The 24,751-nt window shown below is 46.5% G+C and overlaps 1 protein-coding gene across 1 annotated transcript; it reads left to right on the top strand.

Annotated features, from left to right (window-relative positions):
- Positions 1-6,472: 6,472 nt before the first annotated feature.
- LOC123180793 (uncharacterized) lies at positions 6,473-11,416 on the top strand. Its single transcript, XM_044592929.1, has 2 exons — positions 6,473-7,726; positions 7,861-11,416. Exon 2 carries the CDS (start codon positions 7,918-7,920, stop codon positions 9,148-9,150), a length of 1,233 nt encoding a protein of 410 aa, XP_044448864.1. The 5' UTR covers positions 6,473-7,726; positions 7,861-7,917; the 3' UTR covers positions 9,151-11,416.
- The last annotated feature ends 13,335 nt before the right edge of the window (positions 11,417-24,751 follow it).

Genomic DNA, 24,751 nt, shown 5'->3' with positions numbered 1-24,751 from the left:
ATGAGCAGGAAACCCCCAAGTGACCATAATAAGATAAGCCGTAAGGCAGGATACCTATGTTTTAACCGCGCATCATGGCAGCAAGTTCTTTTTGGCAACCTTTAATTTTTCTGAGAACTCGAATCTTGTGAGAAATTAATTATTTTTGAACCGGAACTTTGAACCGGATTTGAGAGCTTAAAAGTTTTGTAAGAGACAAATTTACCTTGAGCCGGATGTTTGAACCGGATTTGAGAGCTTCAAAGCTTTGCGGGAGAGAGATGTCTCTTGAACCGGATTTTAAACCGGAATCTTTATTTTGAACCGACAATTTTCCGACGGCCTTTAAATTTTCACCAATATGGCGGTGTCCTCCGGAACCGGGTTATCATTCCCTCCAATGACCCGGAGTTCCCGAGTCATGTCATTGTAGCCCCCGAATCTTAAGACGACTCGAGGAGTTGTCTTGAGATTCTCCACATTTGACCGTGACATAAACCGGTACGAGTCATTCAACGTCTCAGTGATATAACTTGTCCTGCACTAGAGAACTTGCAAGCCAGAGTAATTGCTATTTTAAAGGAAGCAATATATAATATAAAATATACTGGATGAATTTCACCTGATGCGTCAGGTTAGCAATTATCACCGCGGAGTTGACGATCACCATGGTGAAGCTGAAATCAATCACGGCCGAGCCGGCCGCGGGAGCTGATAAATGAGTCGGCCGCGGTGTTGTAAGCCGGTGCGGACGGGCAAGTTGTCCTCCTTGTTGTAAGCCGGTGTGGTCGCGAGAGACGGCCACGGCGTGGTAAGCCGACGCGGTCGCGAGAGACGGCCACGGCGTTGTAAGCCAGTGCGAGGGTCCGTTAAATAACGAAGACCACCTGTGCCAAAAGATGTTGGCGTGCCTCCATCTCCGCAGTATAATATCACTTTTTGTCATAAATAATTGCCCTGCATAAATAATATTGCAGACCAAGGCAGAGATAAGCTTGTTCTTTGACAAAACAACATGTGCTAATAAAACAAACTTGGATGGATATCACCTGATTTGTTTGGACGACGGATGATCCGTTTATCGCGACAGAGGTGCTCAGGTAGACCAGCGACTCAACATAGTTCCGTCGGCTCAGGCAGACCGGCAACTTAATATAACCCCGGCGGCTCAAAGCGGCAAGGGCGGCTCAACACGGCTCCGGCGGGTTGATGTAAATTAAGCTGCACGGGCGGCGACTTGCGCACACCTGTTCCATCAGTAAGCGGGCACGGACGCCGGCACGTTATGGTGCTGACGTACACTTCATAGGCACAACATGGCACCACCTTTGCTGCACATAAAAATATACAAACCAAAGTAATTGTTTTTTGATGAAAACAATATGTTTAATAAAATAAACTTAGATGGATATCACCTGGCATTTTTTTTATCGGACGATCACGGATGCTGGTGTATATAATGTTGGTCGTGCTCGGATCAAAAAATAGCCAAACCTATGCACGTCTACTGTAGCACCAGCACCCACATGGGTCTTCCTCTGTCCCCCTTTTCTGAATAACAATTGGCTTTGAATGCCTTGAGATCCAAGTCGATGTGCTTGACGCATAGCAAGTGTTCATTAGTAATTGATGCATGTGGATAACATTGCTACCCCTACTGCTGAATAATGGTTTTCTCGTAGTGTATCAGACTGATCATCGGAGTCGCTTATCCGGGCACAGCAATGAAAAATTGACCCAGTATCCTGTATCCCTTGGCCTATCCCTTGTTCACATGCTAATGCACCAGAGAAGTAGCCCACAGCGCGAGCGTCCATCAAGAAAACTATCACAACTTTTCCATGCCTGCACCTCCGCGCGGGGCGAACCCAGCGGCTCAGAGGCCATAGGCACGGCGGCTCAAGAACTCGGCAGCGGGCGACATGGCACGACGTCAGAGGCAGTACAACGGCTCAAAAGCTGCATCGGCAGTGCGTTGAGACGGCGGAGGTAGGCGGGTCAAAGGCGTTTCAGAGCCGGCTCGAGACACCACCACCAGCAGCAGCAGCAACGGTGGCAAACCACGGCGAGGTGGCGGGTCAATGTGACTCCCGGCTGAAACAGAGTAGGGTGGTTTGAAGCAGATGCCGGCTTGCAGTTTGGAATCGGCCGATAGGGCGGCTCGCGACAATGGCCACGGCAGCGATTGTGGACTCAGCAGGGACCGTGTCTTCGTGCAGCCATGGCGGTAATTTTAGGCGGCTCAACGGCGCGCAACAACAACGGTCAAGCAAGGAGAGCAAGCCTTCCACGGAAGTGAGTCAACGGAGCAGGAGGCGGCTCGCTCGTGGAAGAGGCGGAGTGGCGGCTCAGAACAGAGCCCCGGTCGCGAGTCACCGGGCCGGCAGAGGTGTGGCCAAGGAGACGAGGCGGCCGCGGCGACTTAGCGGGTCGAGTAGCCGGCTCAATGAGGAGGCCTCGAGGCCTTGAGGTGGAACCAGGGGGTCTCCGCAGCGGCTCGGATTCGGGAAGACCCGGAGGCGCGGGGCGGCTCACGGCGGCGGCTGCTGACGGGGTGGCAAAGGCGGCTCCAGGCGCGGACAACGGAGGCGGGTCAGGCGGCCGGCCAGCTGAGGCGAGTGAGATGGCTCGGGGCCGCGAGGCCGGGGCCACTCGGAGACGAGACCGGCGACTGAAGTAGCGGCGGCTTGCGGCAGTGAGCCGGCAGGTCGAGCGCCGAGGCGGGGGTGCACAGCGGTGGGCGTGGACGCGGACCACGGCAGCAGCTCGATGAAGAACAAGGTGCTCGGGGTGACTCGGAGATGGCGTCAGGTGGCGACTCGGAGGCGGAGACGGCCGGCGATGCCGAGACGAGGCGGCTTGGGAGGCCGATTCGTAGCACGGGGCGACAAACGAACGAATCCGTGGAAGTGGACATATCCATTCTTGAGTCATGGTCGTATCCAATTCCGGGTCGTGGCCCTTTTTTTTGGATCTAGTAGACCACTTGATACCCTCGATTGATGGATCTTGGCTTTGATGGATGGTCAGATACTGCAAACAACAATCGTTTAAAAAAGCTGATCGCGTGCCCTCCATTGCACAGTCGTACGCGGATGAATTTTCTATTGGTTCCAACGGATCGCGTCGTGTTTGCCGGCGGTGCACAGAACGTCAAACCCTAATTATCTTTTATCTCAATCTAGTCTCTGTTATTCTGACCGCTCGTCGTGTAGACGATGTAAATCCTTTGCATCGGCTCTTTCCTCATCCGGCTAATCGCGAGCTTATCGATCCCTTGAAGTGATCCCTTCAAGAACTCAACACCACCATGCGCCAGCCCCACGGTGGGCGCCAACTGTCGTGGAATTAACACGTCAGATGTCCTAGGTGTCAGGACTTAGTCGCGAGGCCAACGCATCTATGTGATAGCTTGAGAGGGGTTGAGCGGAATCGAGAGACGCAACATAAGACGAGGATTTAGACAGCTTCGGGCCCCGGGAAACATCATCCGGTAACAACCCTACATGCTGTTTGTGGCTAGGTCTCATTATGCTTATGAGAGAGTCGCCGGGTAGCCGGCTCTTTGTGTCTAGCCCTAGAGATTGTTTCTTGTTGCCCGTCCCTCTTTGGGGTGCCCTGCCCCTCCTTATATAAGTTAGAGGGGCAGGTTACATGTGGACTCCTAGTAGGACTAGGACTAGTTATCTCCTCTTACAAGTTAATTACAAGTCCGGGTCTTGCTTCCTCGTAGAGGAAATATTCGTCATCCCTTTCTTCTTAAGCCGGCCCATCATAAACGTGAGCCGGCCTTCTGGGCCTTGGGCCTAGTCTTCTATCTGACCCGCCGTCGGGGTCATCCGTGAGTCGTCAGGCTCGTGAGTCGTCTGACAGTGAGCCGCCAGACCCGTGAGTCTCCAGTCCTCCGGCGGGTCACGGTGAAGCGCCAAGTCCGGCCAGGTCATACTTCCGTCCGGGTCATACCGCGGGGTATATCCCCGACAGGTCCATAGTTATTAGCTAGATGGCTTCTTCTCTCTCTTTGGATCTCAATACAAAGTTCTCCTCGATCTTCTTGGAGATCTATTCGATGTAATTCTTTTTGCGGTGTGTTTGTCGAGATCCAATGAATTGTGGGTTTATGATCAAGATTATCTATGAACAATATTTGATTCTTCTCTGAATTCTTTTATGCATGATTTAAATATCTTTGCAAGTCTCTTCGAATTATCTGTTTAGTTTGGCCTACTAGATTGATCTTTCTTGCAATGGGAGAAGTGCTTAGCTTTGGGTTCAATCTTGCGGTGTCCTTTCCCTATGACAGCAGGGGCAGCAAGGCACGTATTGTATTGTTGCCATCGAAGATAAAAAGATGGGATTTATATCATATTGCTTGAGTTTATCCCTCTACATCATGTCATCTTGCCTAATGCGTTACTCTGTTCTTATGAACTTAATACTCTAGATGCATGCTGGATAGCGGTCGATGTGTGGAGTAATAGTAGTAGTTGCAGAATCGTTTCGGTCTACTTGTCGCGGACGTGATGCCTATATACATGATCATGCCTAGATATTCTCATAACTATGCGCTTTTCTATCAATTGCTCAACAGTAATTCGTTCACCCACCGTAAATTATGCTATCTTGAGAGAAGGCACTAGTGAAACCTATGGCCCCCGGGTCTATCTTCCATCATATTATTTTCCTATCAATTTACTATTTCTTCCGTCTTTTATTTTGCAATCTTTATTTTCTAATCTATATCATAAAAATACCAAAAATATTTATCTTATTATCTCTATCAGATCTCACTTTTGCAAGTGGCCGTGAAGGGACTGGCAACCCCTTTATCGCGTTGGTTGCAAGGTTCTTATTTGTTTGTGTAGGTACGAGGCGACTTGCGTGTAACCTCCTACTGGATTGATACCTTGGTTCTCAAAAACTGAGGAAAATACTTACGCTACTTTGCTGCATCACCCATTCCTCTTCAAGGGAAAACCAACGCATGCTCAAGAGGTAGCACCATCCGTTAGCTTAGCACTATGATCGTTTTGTTTATTGCTATTGCTTTCTTCATAACTTATACATGTTCCTATGACTATGAGATTATGTAACTCCCGAATACCGGAGGAACACCTTGTGTGCTATCAAACATCACAACGTAACTGGGTGATTATAAAGATACTCTACAGGTGTCTCAGAAGGTGTTTGTTGGGTTGGCATAGATCAGATTTGTCACTCTGATTGTCGGAGAGGTATCTCTGGGCCCTCTCGGTAATGCACATCACTATAAGCCTTGCAAGCAATGTGACTAATGAGTTAGTTGCGGGATGATGCATTACGGAATGAGTAAAGAGACTTGCCGGTAACGAGATTGAACTAGGTATGGTGATACCCACGATCGAATCTCGGGGAAGTAACATACCGATGACAAAGGGAACAACGTATGTTGTTATGCGGTTTGATCAATAAAGATCTTTGTAGAATATGTAGGAGCCAATATGAGCATCCAGGTTCCGCTATTGGTTATTGACCGGAGACGTGTCTCGGTCATGTCTACATAGTTCTCGAACCCGTAGGGTCCGCACGCTTAACGTTTGATGACGATTTGTATTATGAGTTATGTGATTTGATGACCGAAGTTTTTTCGGAGTCCCGGATGAGATCACGGACATGATGAGGAGTCTCGAAATGGTCGAGACATAAAGATCGATATATTGGAAGGCTATATTCGGACATTGGAAAGGTTCTGAGTGATTCGGGTATTTTTGGAGTACCGGAGAGTTACATGAATTCGCCGGGGGAGGTGGTGGGCCTTAATGGGCCATATGGGAAAGGAGAGAAGGGCCTCAAGGGGTGGCGGCGCCCCCCATGGCAAGTTCGAATTGGACTAGGGAGGGGGCGGCGCCCCCTCTCTTTCCTTCTCCCTCTCCTACTCCTTCCCTCTCTCCCCTCTTGGAAAAAGGAAGGGGCTCCAACTAGGATTGGCAATCCTTGTTGGACTGCCCCTATAGGCGCGCCCCTCCTAGGCCGGCCTCCTCCTCCTCCCTCCTTTAAATACATGGGCAGGGGGGCACCCCATAGACACACAAGTTGATCCTTTTAGCCGTGTGCGGTGCCCCCCTCCACAGAAACACACCTCGGTAATATTGATAAGTGCATTTCCTATTCATATTTTGGCACACAAACACACCATTTATTGTGATCCGACGATCCATTCTTGTTATGAACTATGAAATATTTGAATGAAAATCATATAAAAGATCATTTACTCGTCATTTGATTATTTTGCAGAAAAGTGCGCAAAGGCACTATAAACTTTAAGATTCAGACAAATTGACTATTGAGAAGAGGGAAGGGCAGGAAAGAAGTGAAGAAAGGGACTTGAGCGAGAAGAATTGAAGCTATCAAGGGGCCAAGCTATAGATGGCAGGACCAACTTGGGAAGAAAGAAGAGAAATAGCAGGGCCAAATCGTAAAGTGGAAGAACAGAGGAGGGGGATCAAAATCCCTAGCGCAGCCTCAATTCCCTTTGGGCCTGGCACATCTCATCTCTCTCTCTCTCCCCTTCTTCTCCACCACCGGCCGCCGCCACGGCCAGGCCGGCGTGGTAGTGCGCCTCCGCCACCCATCCATCCACGAGCACACCCACCTCCAACACCACATCACCCATCTCCATCCACCAGCGCCGCATCACCACCTCGCGCCATCATCCACCATCACCAGCGCCACCATCACCACTCGCGCGTCCCATCAGACACGAGGGCGCGGGCGTCTGAACCTCCCCATGAGTCCTTCTTCTTCCCACGTCCTGCTGCTGCTCTTCTTGCACCCGAGTTGCTGCTCCTTTCTCTCTTCCTTTGCTGCTGCTCAACCCTTCTCTGTTGCTGCCCTCGCTTTGCTTCTTCCCTTACCTTGTTGCTGCTCTGAACTTCTCCTTTCTCTACTGCTGAAGCTTACTGCTGCTGCTCGTCTCCAACTGAACCTGCTGTCTCTCTCTCTCTCTGAAATTCCTATAAACTTAAGAAGTGTACTGTTCAGAATTGTGTAATGTTCAGATTTTATAAATGCTTGCAATCTGTGAATGATTCAGTTTCATGCTTATAAATATTGTATCACCTATTGTGCGTTCTCACTAGTTGAAGTGTTCTTGTTGTGTATTTGTAGTCTGTCGGTTACCATACTGTTATATGTTTGATGGTTATATGTGTTCATGTCTTGTTGATTCCCTTTCGTCATTGATGTTTGTCTGTGTTAGTGTTTTAATTCCTCAAGCCTAATAAAAATACCAAAAAGATAGTATAATCTGAATGTACCTTTGCTTGATTTCTTTTTCCTTGTCGACGGTTTTCCGGAACTGTCTTAGATAGTTTATGTTATTAGTTTCTTGCAATCCTCTCTTAAAATTGTGTTACCTAGATTTAGCTGAGCATCGTCGCCGTCGCCTAGTCCCTGTGGAGAACACGACACTCACGATTTAGGCGAAATATCCCACCGCACCTACAATTGATCATTTTGGCGCCGTTGCCGGGGACTAGCGTCGTGCGACCGTGTTAGGCTATAGACTAGGTTTTGCTTCTGTTTCTATTTAGTGCCATATATTTGTGATATATCTCTTACCCCTAACCATTGTTCTAGTTATATTCTCTTTCTTTTCTTGTTCATTTTGTAGGTTGAATTGTCTTCTTGGAAATGGCATTCTACTCAGATCATCATGCTTATGCGAGCAACACTACAAACAACACAGAAAGTATTCAAGAACTGATAAGTAAGATTTCCCATCGATTAGATGATTTAGCTCGGCGGCGAGAAGTAGTTTTTGAGGATAGGCCTAGCTCTTATGATCCTTATTCTAGAGGCCATCCTTATGTTGCTCCTACCTGCCATATTTGTGGATTTCAGGGCCATTCGCCCGCTGAATGTCAGCGTGGTTACTCTTACCCTACAGATTGATTTGGCATGAGCTTCGCTCAAGAGCATAGCTCATACCAAAACAATTACTCACATGGGTGGCCCGAAAACCCGAATATGTCATATAGGAGCAACAACCCTGAGATCTCATCATTTGCCTCTAGTTATCCAATGCAAGGATTTAGGAATGAAGAGGAGAGCAACAACTATGCACCACAACAATGCTATTCACCTCCTACTCATATACCTCAACACAAGGAGATGTTGCGGATGGAGTTAAATGGTCCTCCATTTGGTCAACCAACAACTCCAGCACCTGTTGTGCAATCTCATGTGCAAGTGCCCACACAAGATGAGTTCGATGACATAGACAAGCTCACACTTTTAAGTCTCGAGTTCACTTGGAGTGCCGAGGATGATCCTATTAGGAAGGTTATACTAGAGGAAATGAAGAAGATCAAGACTGGAAAAGAGCTTGTGGAAGAAGTAAGGAATATTGAGAAGAACATCAATGCTGGTAGCACTATTTCTTCACAGCTAGAGCTGAGTATTTCTGGGATACCCCTTGATACATGTGAGGTCCCAACACCTTCACATTCAGTTGAGCAAGATAGCGAGAGTCTAGAGGAAGAGATACTTCAGATCCAAGAAGAAATTCTCGAAGCCAAGGCACAAGATGATCCAGAGCTCGAATACCCAAATGAACAAGTTGAAGATTCAATGTCTACCACTCCCGAAGAAGTAGAAGAAGCTGTTGTAGTTGAAGATGAAGAACCAGAAATTCAATTTCCTATCATCATACAAGAGTGTGACATTGCAGGTTTATCTAATCCTCTCAATGGCATGTCCCCATATGAATTGTTTGCTACTACCTTGCATTGCATGATGCCATCTGTTAAAGTAGATTTGAAAAAGTATTTGCTTGGATATGACCATATATACCCTGTTAGTGGCATTACTCACATTAGTGATGATCACAATTACTTTCCTCGTGCTAGACCTATGCTTTATGAAACATATCATTCCCATGCTAGTCTTGAGCTTAATGATAAATATCATCCTCATGTTAGTGTTGACCTTGCTGATTTCTACCATCCTAAACATGTGCTTTATAGCTATGCTTATGTAATTGGTTACTCGATTGATGACTTGGAGGGTATTATCCCTACCGCTTGCATTGTCTCTTTTGTGGAGTGTTTTTTCAGGTTGTTGCTTCTGCACCATTCACTTCATGCTGACCAGGTTCGAGGCGACATTCCTTGGGACCCAGGTGGATCCTGAGCACGGAGATGAGCAGAAGCAAGGGTGCAAACACAAAGAAGAGTGAAGCTGGAGCATCCATGAGGAAGCAAAGGAGAAGAGCTGCAGTTGGTGAGGTGATCGAGCGAGTGCTACATCATCAAAGCCCGGTGAGATGTTTCATGCCCCATTTTGAAATCATCATCCATTGATGCTTGCTGGATTAAATTGCTATTTGGGTTGCTTGTGCCATTTCTTAAATGTTGTCCCACTGAATTTCACCTTTGACATATGGTGCTTGATGAGAATATGCGAACTGATTGTTGAATGCCTTGTAAACTAGTGATCTACACCCTGTTTGCTTTGCTGAAAATAGTGAAAGCTATTAGTTTTGAGTGCTCAAATCCCTAGTGCACTAGTAAACTTAATCATTTTCTGCTTTTACCATGATACACTCAGATCATTAAGTGTTAAATGCTGAGTTTGTGCCTATTGTGTTCCCATTGAGAGCAATCACTTTACCACTATGTACTTGTATGCTATGTTCCCTGGATCGGTAGCATGTGAACCAGACATGGAGAAGTGATGATTCCTGTTTTTGTGCTTATGCGTTGTTCATTTAAGATAAGTAATAATGAATAAATAAGTCTGACTACCTACAGTAGCATGTCATGTTCCCTGGATCGGTGGCATGTGAAATCGGGTTAGCTTGGGCAGTAATTAATAATAAAAATTGTAATTGTCAAACCAGGTGTATACCATGTTCTCTGGATCGGTGGTATGTTCCTTTGGGGAGACAAACAAAAAAAGCTAATAATTGGTTGATCCAGGTGTATACCATGTTCTCGGGATCGGTGGTATGTTCCTTTGGTGAGACCGATAAAATATTATCATTACTTCCTTCAAATTCAATAAGTGCTTCAACCATAATGTTATGTTCCGGGTAATGAGTTTTTTTGGGATCATGCTCTCTTTTGGAACCCTTTGGCACAATCAGCATTTGAACTTGTTGATCCAATTTTATCATTGTAAAAGCTTAAAATAATTGAGTCTACTAGTATCCTATTGCCTTGTAGCACTCTTAACCATTGATTTTCACTAGCAAAGTTCAAAGCATGCATTGTTTGGAGATCTACTTCACTGGGACATTCTCTAGTCAGTTCGCTGTTCACTACCTTGCTCTTGTCAAATGCCTTTACTTGAGGACAAGCAAAGATTTAAGTGTGGGGGAACTTGATAAGTGCATTTCCTATTCATATTTTGGCACACAAACACACCATTTATTGTGATCCAACGATCCATTCTTGTTATGAACTATGATATATTTGAATGAAAATCATATAAAAGATCATTTACTCGTCATTTGATTATTTTGCAGAAAAGTGCGCAAAGGCACTATAAACTTTAAGATTCGGACAAATTGGCTGTTAAAAAGAGAGAAGGGCAGGAAAGAAGTGAAGAAAGGGACTTGAGCGAGAAGAATTGAAGTAATCAAGGGGCCAAGCTATAGATGGCAGGACCAACTTGGGAAGAAAGAAGAGAAATAGCAGGGCCAAATTGTAAAGTGGAAGAACAGAGGAGGGGATCAAAATCCCTAGCGCAGCCTCAATTCCCTTCGGGCCTGGCACATCTCATCTCTCTCCCTCTCCCCTTCTTCTCCACCACCGGCCGCCGCCACGGCCAGGCCGGCGTGGTGGTGCGCCTCCGCCACCCATCCATCCACGAGCACACCCACCTCCAACACCACATCACCCATCTCCATCCACCAGCGCCGCATCACCACCTCGCGCCATCATCCACCATCACCAGCGCCACCATCACCACTCGCGCGTCCCATCAGGCACGAGGACGCGGGCGTCTGAACCTCCACGCGAGTCCTTATTCCCACGTCCTGCTGCTGCTCTTCTTGCGCCCGAGCTGCTGCTCCTTTCTCTCTTCCTTTGCTGCTGCTCAACCCTTCTCTGTTGCTGCCCTCGCTTTGCTTCTTCCCTTACCTTTGCTGCTCTGAACTTCTCCTTTCTCTACTGCTGAAGCTTACTGCTGCTGCTCGTCTCCAACTGAACCTGCTGTCTCTCTCTCTCTCTCTCTGAAATTCCTATAAACTTAAGAAGTGTACTGTTCAGAATTGTGTAATGTTCAGATTTTATAAATGCTTGCAGTCTGTGAATGATTCAGTTTCATGCTTATAAATATTGTATCACCTATTGTGCGTTCTCACTAGTTGAAGTGTTCTTGTTGTGTATTTGTAGTCTGTCGGTTACCATACAGTTATATGTTTGATGGTTACATGTGTTCATGTCTTGTTGATTCCCTTTCGTCATTGATGTTTGTCTGTGCTAGTGTTTTAATTCCTCAAGCCTATTAAAAATACCAAAAAGACAGTATAATCTGAATGTACCTTTACTTGATTTCTTTTTCCTTGTCGACGGTTTTCCGGAACTGTCTTAGATAGTTTATGTTATTAGTTTCTTGCAATCCTCTCTTAAAATTGTGTTAGCTAGATTTAACTGAGCATCGTCGTCGTCGCCTAGTCCCTGAGGAGAACACGACACTCGTAGTTTGGGCGTAAAACCCCACTGTATTTACAATCGATCACATATCGTCGTAGTGCTTAGGCGAAGCTCTGCGTCGGTAACTTCATCATCACCGTCATCACGCCGTCATACTAACGAAACTCTTCCTCGGCCTCAACTGGATCAAGAGTTCGAGGGACGTCAACGAGCTGAACGTGTGCAGATCGCGGGGGTACCATGCGTTTGGTACTTGGATTGGTTGGATCACGAAGATGTTTGACTACATCAACCGTGTTACTAAACGCTTCCGCTCGTTGCTATGCTTCTCCTAGATAGATCTTGCGTGATCGCAGGAAATTTTTGAAATACTACGTTCCCCAACAGTGGCATCCGAGCCAGGTCTATGGTAGATGTTATTTACACGAGTAGAACACAAAGAGTTGTGGGTGATAGTAGTCATACTGCTTACCAGCATGTTATACTTTGATTCGGCGGTATTGTTGGATGAAGCGGCCTAGACCGACATTACATGTCCGTGTTCATGAGACTGGTTCTACCGCCATGCTTCGCACACAGGTGGCTAGTGGGTGTCTATTTCTCCAAGTTTAGTTGAATCGAGTGTGACTATGCCCGGTCCTTGTTGAAGGTTAAAACAGCAAACTTGATGAAAAATCGTTGTGGTTTTGATGCGTACGTAAGAACGGTTCTTGCTAAGCCCGTAGCAGCCACGTAAAACTTGCTTGCAGGGCATGTTGTGATGTGATATGGTCAAGACGTGATGAGATATAAATTCTTGTATGAGATGATCATGTTTTGTTAAAGTTATCGGCAACTGGCAGGAGCCTTATGGTTGTCTCTTTATTGTATAAGATGCAAGCGCCATATAATTGCTTTACTTTATCGCTATGCGATAGCAATAGTTGCAAAAGCAATAGTTGGCGAGACGACCATGTGATGACACGTTGATAAAGATCAAGATGATGGAGATCATGGTGTCATGCCGGTGACGATGGAGATCATGACGGTACTTTGGAGATGGGGATCAAAGGCACAAGATGATAATGACCATATCATCTCACATATTTTGATTGCATGTGATGTTTATCTTTTATGCACCTTATTTTGCTTACTACGACGGTAGAATTATGAGATGATCCCTTACAAAAATTTCAAGGTATAAGTGTTCTCCTTGAGTATGCACCGTTGCGACAGTTCTTCGCGTTGAGACACCACGTGATGATCGGGTGTGATAAGCTCTACGTTCACATAAAATGGGTGCAAGCCAGTTTTGCACATGCAGAATACTCGGGTTAAACTTGACGAGCCTAGCATATGCAGATGTGGCCTCGGAACACTGAGACCTAAAGGTCGAACGTGAATCATATAGTAGATATGATCAACATAGTGATGTTCACCATTGAAAGCTACTCCATCTCACGTGATGATCGGACATGGTTTAGTTGATATGGATCACGTGATCATTTAGATGACCAGAGGGATGTCTATCTAAGTGGGAGTTCTTAAGTAATATGATTAATTGAACTTAAATTTATCATGAACTTAGTCCTGATAGTATTTGCATATCTATGTTGTAGATCAATTGCTCGCATATAGTTTCCCCGTTTATTTATGATATGTTCCTAGAGAAAACTAAGTTGAAAGATGATAGTAGCAATGATGCGGACTAGGTCCGTGATATGAGGATTATCCCCATTGCTGCACAGAAGAATTATGTCCTTGATGCACCGCGCGGTGACGGACCTATTGCAGGAGCAGATATAGACGTTATGAACGTTTGGCAAGCTCGGTATGATAACTACTTGATAGTTTAGTGCGCCATGCTTTACGGCTTAGAACCGGGACTTCAAAAAACGTTTTGAACGCCACGGAGCATATAAGATGTTCCAAGAGCTGAAATTGGTATTTCAGACTCATGCCCGAGTCAAGAGGTATGAGGACTCTGACAAGTACTTTGCCTACAAGATGGAGGAGAATAGCTCAACCAGTGAGCATGTGCTTAGATTATCTGAGTACTACAATCGCTTGAATCAAGTGGGAGTTAATCTTCCAGATAAAATAGTGATTGATAGGAAGGTAGAAATCAAGAAAAGCATAAAATGTTGATAGTTGACAAGACCACTAGTTTCAAGTAAAAGGGCAAGGGAAAGAAAGGGAACTTCAAGAAGAATGACAAGCAAGTTGCCACTCCCATGAAAAAGCCCAAAGCTAGACCCAAGCCTGAGTGCTTCTACTGCAAAGGAAATGGTCACCGGAAGTGGAACTGCCCTAGATACTTGGCGGATAAGAAGGATGGCAAAGTGAACAAAGGTATATTTGATATACATGTTATTGATGTGTATTTTACTAGTGTTTATAGCAACCCCTTAGTATTTGATAATGGTTCAGTTGCTATGTAACATCCCAAATTTTCAATTTGGAATGTTATACATTAGATCATCATTGCATATCATATTTTATTGCATTTTGGCTTGATCCTAGAAATTCTATGCAACTCAAGGACCCACGGAGAGAGTTGGGGATTTCATTATTTTCATATTTGAGTTTTCTCAAATTTTGAATGAGGATCGTTTGATTTTAATTATTTTCTCTTCGAATATTTGTTTTATGAAAATAAAAGAGAGGGGATAAAATGACTTCCCAAAATAAAGAAATATTTGAGATTTAATATTAAAATCAAATAAGATTTTTATTCGGATTTTATCGCTATTTTACTTAAATTAGGAAAAATATACTTTTTCAAAATTGCACTAGAGGCACAAATAAATGTTCACCTTGTCCGGTTGATTTTTAGAGGACGGGGAAAATTTATTTTGGGATTTTTGGAGTCCGTTTAGTATTTCTTTTCTTTGTTTTTCGGCTCGGAGTTATTTAAAAAAAGAGTTCACCGCCTTACCGGGCCGTGTCCGACTAGGACACTGCACCCGGCCGGCCCTTATAAGCCGAGGCCCCGCCAGCCCACCCCGTCCCGAAACCCTAGCCCCAACCCCGCCGCCAGCCGCGCCGCCGCCGCTGCCGCTCGCCGCCACGCGCCGCGCCGCCGTCGCCGCTCGCCGCCACGCGCCGCGCCGCCGCCGCCCGTCCCGCCGCTGGAGCCGCCGCCGCCCGACCCACCGCCGGAGCCGCTCGTCGCCGCCGCCATCGACCCCGCCACCGATGAGGTAGCCGCTGCCGCCGGTTTTCGTCGGAAAACCGATCGGTTTTTATTTTCGAACCCTAGATCTGTTTTTTTCGTTCGGTTTTATTTTTTTCCGGTTTAGTTATTTAGCGAACGCCCGCTCGTACGTTCGTTTTAATGAACGGTTTTCACCCGTTAACCGCAGACAGCGAACGTTTGTTCGTTAGCCTGTTCGTCAGTTTTTCTTTTTCCAAGGTATTTCCGCGATTATTTTCGATCGCGATTTCTGCCCTAATCTTCGTTCTAGTATAACTTTTCGCTCGTTTATCGGAATCAGGCGATTCAAGTGCCTAGATCTTCGTTTCGAAGCCCTCTTTCTGTTCAGCCAACTTGAACAAGATTTTTGCTATTGTAAAATTTGACTTAAGTCCAGATTAGTAAACGGATCTTGTTTCTTTCGCAGTTTGAGTTTCGTTGCTTCGTTTGGTTTGATTCTTTTTGCAAACCGGAGTTCTTAAGTTGAAATTTCTGGTTAGATCTCTTATTTGAGTTTTACCTGTGCTTCTAGTTGAGTGCTTATTGTATGCTTGTTTGTTTGCGATAGAGTACCCGGAGTGCGAAGCGTGCTACTACGAGTCTCTAGGTTTCGCGGATCATCAGCAAGGCAAGTAACACTTTGATCATACCCCTTTACTAACCAGTTTTATTGCATTAGATCAACCCTCAAACAATTGCATGGTTAGGACTTGTTTAACATGTGGGTTTTGGGAAGTAGATGAGGTAGTACCTATTTACCTGTTTATTATCAAACCTATGGGAGTTACTTCTACGTTGCTTATATTGCTATGCTATGCTAGTAGACGTGGATTGGGTTTGAGTGTATCCATGATAGATGTGAGTTTATTAATTAATGGTTCAACTTAAGGTGGCAACTTAAATACACATCTGGGTGGATTGCTTGTGGGCACCTGGAGAATCCAGTGTTGTCCTAGGATATCCCGGAGGACCCGCGTGATCATCCTACGGCCCGCCACACAGGCTCAAAGGGATCATAAGATTATTCATGCTAGAAACTTCCGTGTGCAGCCACAAGCCATTATGGGCTCTGGCATAGTTGAGTAAGTTGCATGAAGCTGTTGAAGAGGTAGACTAGTAGATGTAGTGGGTTGTAGGTGGTACTGTCTATCTAGAGTAGAGAGTTAATGCTTCAGAAAGACTGTGTCTCGAATCTCCGACCATGGATGTATTCGAGTCTTGTGGGGAAAAGTGCGCAAACCTCTACAGAGTGTATAAACTAATCATGATTAGCCATGTCCCCGGTTATGGACATCTTGAGTATCTAGTTCTTGGATTATCATGTGGATCTCATCACTCTTAATATAATTTGATTGGGTTTAATGAAGATGCTTAATTGGGATTGAGTTGGAGGAACCTTCTCAATGTTTGACAACCACTATGATAGTTGAATAAAATTTATTCCTTTGTTGTAGGAAAAATTGGCTTTTCGCAAAAACGTGTTAACCATAGAGCCTCCACCAGCCATATATGCATGTAGTGATAGCAACCATTCTATTCATTACTCTATGTGTTACATTGCCAGCATATTCCATGTGCTGAACCGTTTCGGGCTGCAACGTTCATGTTGCAGACTTTTCAAACGACGAGTAAGGAGCCATAGGTCGTTGTCTTTCACTCAGTGATGCCGTTGGAGTTGATGGACTCACTTTATCTTCCAAGCCTTCCGCTGTTATCGTTTTAGATGGCCTTAAGCCATATTTATTGTAACAAGTTCTCTTTTGAGACATTCGATGTAATAAGTGTGTGATTGCTACTCTGTTATAAATCCTCAAGTACTGTGCGTGTCAGCATTTACCGATCCAGGGATGACACTGATGCACAGAGATCAGACTGTTTGAGGTCTGGTCGCTACATGCTAAGAGTAGTAACTCGAAACGGGAGTTGCAAAATAAACAAAGACTAGTTAAGGGCGAGGTGATGATGTGAGTTGGAAGTGATTCCAAGGTTGGTAAGATCACCATCGCACACTCCCTTTACCTTCGGGATTAGTGTTGAACCTAAAATAAATGTTATTTGGTGTTTGCGTTGAGCATGAATATGATTGGATCATGTTTATTGCAATACGGTTATTCATTTAAGTCAAAGAATAATTGGATGACACTTGAAGGAAGTCACTAGATACCTGAACATCGGAATACGAAGCTTCATCGGGACCTACAACGCCACTTTACCAGAAGAGGAGCGCTGTATGATTCAAGTTCAAGTTCCAGGAAGGACGTTCACGCCAGTTACTGAGCCCATAGAGTTTTCCTTTGATGCACCCACCTGGAGTCTAGGAAAGAGCATGGCAGCCCACATCACCATGGGACGCATTGGAGAAGTGTACCACAAGGATCTCAAGGATACTATTTACCAGATTTGTGGGCGTCGAGATGAGCAATGGGAGATGGTCAGCACCAGGAAGGATAGATCCATTGCAGCTTTCATGCAGGAGTTAAACCAGCACGTTCGTCGCCAGGAGAACCAGATGTGCGCAGGCATGATAGATCTGAAGAAGGCAATGACCAGGATCACGGAGCTAGAGGAAGACCTCAAGTCTACACGCGATGGATACGAGGAGGAAATGACGATACTCGTGGAGAAGAATGACGATCTGACAAGGAAACTAGGAGTATTCATGGGAGACCCCGTGCCAGGAGGAGAAGACGATGATTCCACTTGCCCGGAGAACTACATCATCATCGATGACACCGACTCAGACCCCGACGATAGCGATGATGACTTTGTTGATGAAGCTGGAGCACATATTATGGAATCTTCCACCGATCAATTTTTCTAGTCGACCACCATATAAGTAGTAGAAATTCCCCCATGTATATAGTATAGTCCGAGCACTTTTGTAACGATAGTTAGACTGATTGTATGCCCTTGTTTGAATTGATTGAAGTGATATGATTGTGTTTGTCTCATGTGCATATGGGTAGTGTTTTCGACCTAGACCTCATTCTACTATGTTTTCTCACCTTTTCTAAACCCAGCAGATGCCTCCAAGACGCGACAATGGATTTGCTTTCCCGCCGGAGCTCACTCAGTTGATCCAGCAGCAGAATGCATTGATGCAGATACTAGTCCAGAATCAGAATCAGGGGAACAACAACAACAACAACCCACCACCACCACCACCTGTTGATCACTTAGCCCGTTTTCTAAGGCTGAATCCGCCGGTGTTCTCCAGTAGCACCGAGCCGATAGTTGCAAATGATTGGCTCCGCAAGATTGGAAGGGAGTTGACCACTGCAGGATGCACAGATGCGGAGAGAGTGCGTTTTGCCGCACATCAGCTTGATGGACCCGCATCATCATGGTGGGAGAATTTCACAGCCACTTACCCCATCGACACTGTTACATGGGACCAGTTTCAGCAGGCTTTTCGCACTGCCCATGTATCAGCAGGAGCTATGGCCATGAAGAAGCGCGAGTTTTGCAACTTACGCCAAGGAGGACGCACCGTTGGCCAGTATGTGGATGACTTTAGTAAGCTAGCATGTTATGCCCCAGATGACATCGCTACGGATGCAACTAAACAGGAGAAGTTTCTAGAAGGACTGAATGATGAGCTGAGCATGCAGTTGATGGTGGCAACCTTCAATAACTACCAGGAGTTGGTAGATAGAGCTCTCATGATTGAAGGGAAGCAGCAGCAGATTGACAACCGCAAGAGGAATTATGGACAAGGGAAGTACAATTCTGGAGCTCAGCAGAGACCCCGTTTTACCCCGAACTCGGGAGGACCCCTTCAACATAACCATGGAGGTCACAATCACAATGGAGGGATTGCGCACAACCATAGTGGCCCCGGAATGGGAATGGTAATGGAGGAAGCAACGGCCAGAACCGTACCAACCCAGCAACGCCCGCCAAGAAGGATCTAAGTCACATTACTTGTTTCAAGTGTGGGAAGAATGGACATTATGCCACGGAGTGTTCTGAAGCAAAGAATGGAAATGGCAATGGAAGCTCTGGGAAGAAGCCCAACCCTTTCAACAGGGGTCAAGTGAACCACGTTAGCGTGGAGGAGGTTGAAGCGCAACCCGATGCAGTAATAGGTAAGTTTTTGGTTAAGTCATTTACTGCAATCGTTCCTTTTGATACTGGTGCATCGCATTCATACATATCAAGGGGATTTGTGGAAAAGTTTAAACTACCAACCCAAGCCCTTAGGTCACCCATGTTAGTAACCTCGCCAGGAGCAGAGTATATGGCTAGCCTATGGTGTGATTGGTTACCATTAAGGATTGGTAACTACCTGTTTCCCTCAGACCTAATAGTATTGGAGTCACAAGGACCGGATGTGATATTAGGCATGGATTGGTTATCGAAGTATGGAGGGAACATTGACTACGCTAGTAAGTCGATTTTGCTTACCACCCCAGAAGGAAGAAGGATCAAGTATGCATCCCGGCATGTGCCGAATAGGACTCAAGTGAATTCCTTATCAGGAGTTGTACATGAGGAAGTACCAGTGGTGAAGGATTTCCCGAATGTATTTCCGGAAGAGTTGCCAGGCATGCCACCAGATAGAGACATTGAGTTTTTGATCGAGCTTTTGCCAGGCACAGGGCCAATATCTAAGAGACCGTACAGGATGCCCGCTAAGGATTTGGAGGAAATCAAGAAGCAGATTAAGGAGTTACTGGATAAAGGCTATATTCGCCCAAGTTCGTCACCTTGGGGATCACCAGTGCTTCTAGTGGAGAAGAAGGATGGATCGTTGAGGATGGTTGTTGATTATCGAGGGTTGAATGAAGTAACAATCAAGAACAAGTACCCACTACCGATGATAAATGATTTGTTTGACCAGCTGCAAGGAGCTAAGGTGTTTCCCAAGATCGATCTGCGATCAGGGTACCACCAGCTGGAGATCCGAGATCAGGATATACCTAAGACAGCTTTTACCACAAGGTACGGGCTATATGAGTATACTGTTATGTCGTTTGGTCTGACTAACGCACCTGCCTATTTTATGAACATGATGAACAAGGTGTTTATGGAGTTTTTGGATAAGTTCGTCGTGGTGTTCATTGATGATATTCTAGTCTACTCGAAGAATGAAGAGGAGCATAAAGAGTATTTGCGTCTGGTAGTTGGGAAGCTCAGAGAACACCAGTTATATGCCAAGTTCAGGAAGTGTGAGTTTTGGTTGAAGGAAGTTGGATTCCTCGGACATGTTATACTCGGAGAAGGAATAGCAGTAGACCCTACCAAGGTTATCACTGTGACAAATTGGGAAGAACCCATGTCAGTTCGAGAGATCCGGAGTTTTCTTGGACTCGCAGGATACTACCGGAGGTTCATTGAGAATTTCTCGAAGATTGCAAAGCGCATGACAGAGTTGTTGAAGAAGGACACCAAGTTCAAATGGACTGAGGAATGTGAGGCCAGTTTTCAGGAGTTGAAGAAACGCTTGGTTACAGCTCCAGTGTTGATTCTTCCAGACAAACGCAAGGATTACCAGGTGTATTGCGACGCTTCTCGTCGAGGACTTGGAGCAGTGCTTATGCAGGAGGGAAGAGTTGTTTCTTATGCCTCACGACAGCTTAAACCCCATGAGTTGAATTATGCTACCCATGATTTGGAGTTAGCAGCAGTAGTGCATGCGTTGAAGACATGGAGACATTTTCTCATCGGAAACCATTGTGAGGTGTACACGGATCACAAGAGTTTGAAGTATATCTTCACGCAGAAGGAGTTGAATCTCAGGCGGAGGAGATGGTTGGAACTCATCAAGGATTATGGTATGAAGTTGCATTATCATCCCGGAAAGGCTAACGTAGTAGCCGATGCGTTGAGCCGCAAGAGTCATGTCAGTACACTCATGACCGGAGAGTTACCCAAGGAGTTAGCAGAGGATCTTCGTGAACTATGTTTGGAAATAGTTCCGAGGGGTTATGTAGCAGCATTGGAGATTTAGTCTACTTTGATGGATAAGATCAGGGAAGTTGAGAAGACAGACAAGGAGATTGCCGAGATAAAATAGAGGATGAGCAAAGGAAAAGCTAAGGGATTTCGAGAGGATGAGCACGATACCCTATGGTTTGAGGACCGCGTATATGTGCCAAATGATCCGGAGATCAGGAAGTTGATTCTGCAAGAGGCCCATGATTCGCTGTATTCGATCCACCCAGGAAATACCAAGATGTATCTGTATTTGAAGGATAGTTTCTGGTGGACCGGAATGAAGAAGGATATTGCGGAGTATGTAGCAGTTTGTGATGTATGTCAGAGAGTGAAGGCAGAACATCAGAAGCCAGCTGGATTGTTACAGCCATTGCCGATACCCGAATGGAAGTGGGATAAACTAGGCATGGACTTTATCACGGGATTGCCCAGGACTCGTTCAGGCTATGACTCGATATGGGTTGTAGTCGATCGGTTGACGAAGGTCGCTCATTTCATCCCAGTTAAGACCACTTACACCAGTGCTAAGTTGGCAAAGATATACATGACCAGGATCGTATGTCTACATGGAGTCCCGAGGACCATTGTATCAGATAGAGGAACCCAGTTTACCTCATAGTTTTGGAATCAGTTGCATGAGACTTTGGGAACCAGGCTAGAGTTTAGTACAACCTTTCACCCACAGACAGATGGACAGACTGAGAGAGTCAATCAGATTCTGGAGGACATGTTGAGAGCTTGTGCGCTAGACTATCGATCTAGTTGGGACGACAATTTGCCTTATGCAGAGTTCTCTTACAACAATAGCTATCAAGCCAGTTTGAAGATGGCCCCCTTCGAAGCATTGTACGGAAGGAGGTGCAGGACACCATTGTTGTGGGATGAAGTTGGAGACCGTCAGTTGTTTGGACCAGATTTGATTAAAGAGTCTGAAGAGAAGGTTAAGCTGATACGCGATAGACTCAAGGTAGCCCAGTCCAGGCAGAAGAGCTATGCGGATTCTAAACGCAAGGAGACATTTTACGAAGACGGAGACAGAGTGTACCTTTGTGTATCATCACTTCGAGGAGTGAAGCGTTTTGGAGTTAAGGGAAAGTTAGCACCACGTTTTGTCGGACCGTACAAGGTTTTGGAATGTATGGGAGAAGTGTGACGCCCCCGATTTGACCGTACACTAATCATGCACGCAAATGTGTACGACCAAGATCAGGGACTCACGGGAAGATATCACAACACAACTCTAAAACATAAATAAGTCATACAAGCATCATAATACAAGCCAGGGGCCTCGAGGGCTCGAATACAAGTGCTCGATTACAGACGAGTCAGCGGAAGCAACAATATCTGAGTACAGACATAAGTTAAACAAGTTTGCCTTAAGAAGGCTAGCACAAAAGTAACAACGATCGAAAAGGCAAGGCCTCCTGCCTGGGACCTCCTGACTACTCCTCGAAGCCGAACTCCATGTAGAATCATCCTCGGGATCTCTAGCCCTGGACTCCAGCATCTGGTTGCGACAATCAGGTATAGAGAGGGGAAAAGAGGGAGAAAAGCAACCGTGAGTACTCATCCAAAGTACTCGCAAGCAAGGAGCTACACTACATATGCATGGGTATATGTGTAAAGGGGCATATCAGTGGACTGAACTGCAGAATGCCAGAATAAAAGGGGGATAGCTAGTCCTGTCGAAGACTACGCTTCTGGTCATCTCCATCTTGCAGCATGTAGAAGAGAGTAGATTGTAGTCCTCCAAGTAGCATCGCATAGCATAATCCTACCCGGCGATCCCCTCCTCGTCGCCCTGTTAGAGAGCGATCACCGGGTTATATCTGGCACTTGGAAGGGTGTATTTTATTCAGTATCCAGTTCTAGTTGTCATAAGGTCAAGGTACAACTCCGGGTCGTCCTTTTACCGAGGGACACGGCTATTCGAATAGATAAACTTCCCTGCAGGGGTGCACCACATAACCCAACACGCTCGATCCCATTTGGCCGGACACACTTTCCTGGGTCATGCCCGGCCTCGTAAGATCAACACGTCGCAGCCCCACCTAAGCACAACAGAGAGGTCAGCACGCCGGTCTAACCCTATGCGCGCAGGGGTCTGGGCCCATCGCCCTATGCACACCTGCACGTTGCGTACGCGGCCGGAAGCAGACCTAGCCTAGTGGCGTTCCAGTCCAATCCGGCGCGCGCCACTCAGTCGCTGACGTCACGAAGGCTTCGGCTGATACCACGACGTCGGGATACCCATAACTACTCCCGCGTAGATGGTTAGTGCGTATAGACCAAATGGCCAGACTCAGATCAAATACCAAGATCTCGTTAAGCGTGTTAAGTAACCGCGAAAGCCGACCAGGGCCAGGCCCACCTCTCACCTAGGCGGTCTCAACCTGCCCTGTCGCTCCGCCACAAAGTAACAGTCGGGGGCCGTCAGGAACCCAGGCCCACCTCTACCGGGGTGGAGCCACCTGTCCTTTCAGCCCCCTCATCAGAATCACTTGCGGGTACTCCTCGAGCCGACCCGACTTTAGTCACCACATGTGTCATGTATATAATGTATAAAGTATATACCCGTGATCACCTCCCGAAGTGATCACGGCCCAGTAGTAGATCATGGCAGACGGACAAGAGTGTAGGGCCACTGATGGAACACTAGCATCCTATACTAAGCAGTAGGATAGCAGGTAAGGATAACAACTGTAGCAACAAAGACAGGCTATGCATCAGGATAGGATTAACGGAAAGCAGTAACATGCTACACTACTCTAATGCAAGCAGTATAGAGAAGAATAGGCGATATCTGGTGATCAAGGGGGGGCTTGCCTGGTTGCTCAGACAAGAAGGAGGGGTCGTTGGTGACGTAGGCGACCACAGGGGCATCAGCCTCGTCACGGGGTCTACCGAAGAGAAGAGGGGGGATAAACAGTAAATACATAGCAAGCAAGTGCATAACAGGACAACAGGCAGAGCTAGACGTGTTCTAACGCGGTATGAGGTGATACCGGTGAAGGGGGGAAACATCCGGGAAAGTATCGCCGGTGTTTCACGTTTTCGGGCAGATGAATCGGAGGGGAGAAGTTGCCAGTTAGCTATGCTAGGGATGTGTGGCGGACGAACGGGCTGCGTATCCGGATTCGTCTCGTCGTTCTGAGCAACTTTCATGTACAAAGTATTTTCATCCGAGCTACGGTTTATTTTATATGAATTTTAAAAGATTTAAATTAATTTCTGGAATTTATTTAATTATTTAATATATACATTATCCGAAACAGTGTTGTGATGACATCAGCATGACATCATGCTGACGTCAGCAGTCATCTGACACGTGGGTCCCACATGTCATAGACTGATCAGGGTAATTAGGGTTAACTAATTAATTAACTAATTAATTAGATTAATCTAAACAGGGTTAATTAACTTAATTAATTAACTAACTATATTTTTTTATTTTTATTTTTATTTTCTTTATTTCTTTATTTATTAATTTTAATTAATTAATTTATTATTTTTATTCTTTTTTTATTAAACGTTCTGGGGTCGGGCCCCACATGTCTGTGGCCCCGGGGGGCCAAACGGGCGCACGGTGGCGGTTACGGGCGCGGCCCGATTGGGCGCACGTCCAGGGGTGCTCGGGCGTGGGCGCACGGCGGCCGTGGCCGCGGCCGGAGCAGTGGCGCAGCGTGGCTCCGTGGCGGAGCACGCGCGCGGGACGAGCACCGGCGCCCAAGCGGCGTCGCGCGCGAGCAGGCGGGTTGCGGGCGCGCGGGCCATCGAGGCCGCAGCAGCGCCGGTGAGGCGGGGCAGGCGCGAGATGCAGGCGGTGGCGAGAGAGGTGGTCGGCGGTGGGTGCGGCCAGAAGAGGTGCGGCCAGCAGCGGCGACTGCAGAAGCAGAGGCAGCGGCGTAGCAGAGCTGCGGGCGCACGCCGGCAAGCGCAGGGATGCGCGCAGGGGGGGGGGGCGGCCCGGGCGGGATGCGGGGAAGGAGGCCGCGGCATTGGCCGCGGGGAGCGCGAG

The sequence above is a fragment of the Triticum aestivum genome, chromosome 1D (genome assembly GCF_018294505.1).
Source record: "Triticum aestivum cultivar Chinese Spring chromosome 1D, IWGSC CS RefSeq v2.1, whole genome shotgun sequence".
In the NCBI taxonomy this organism is placed as follows: Eukaryota; Viridiplantae; Streptophyta; class Magnoliopsida; order Poales; family Poaceae; genus Triticum; species Triticum aestivum.
The sequence above is the reverse complement of the archived record's forward strand: the minus strand, read 5'-3'. Positions and strand labels throughout refer to the sequence as shown.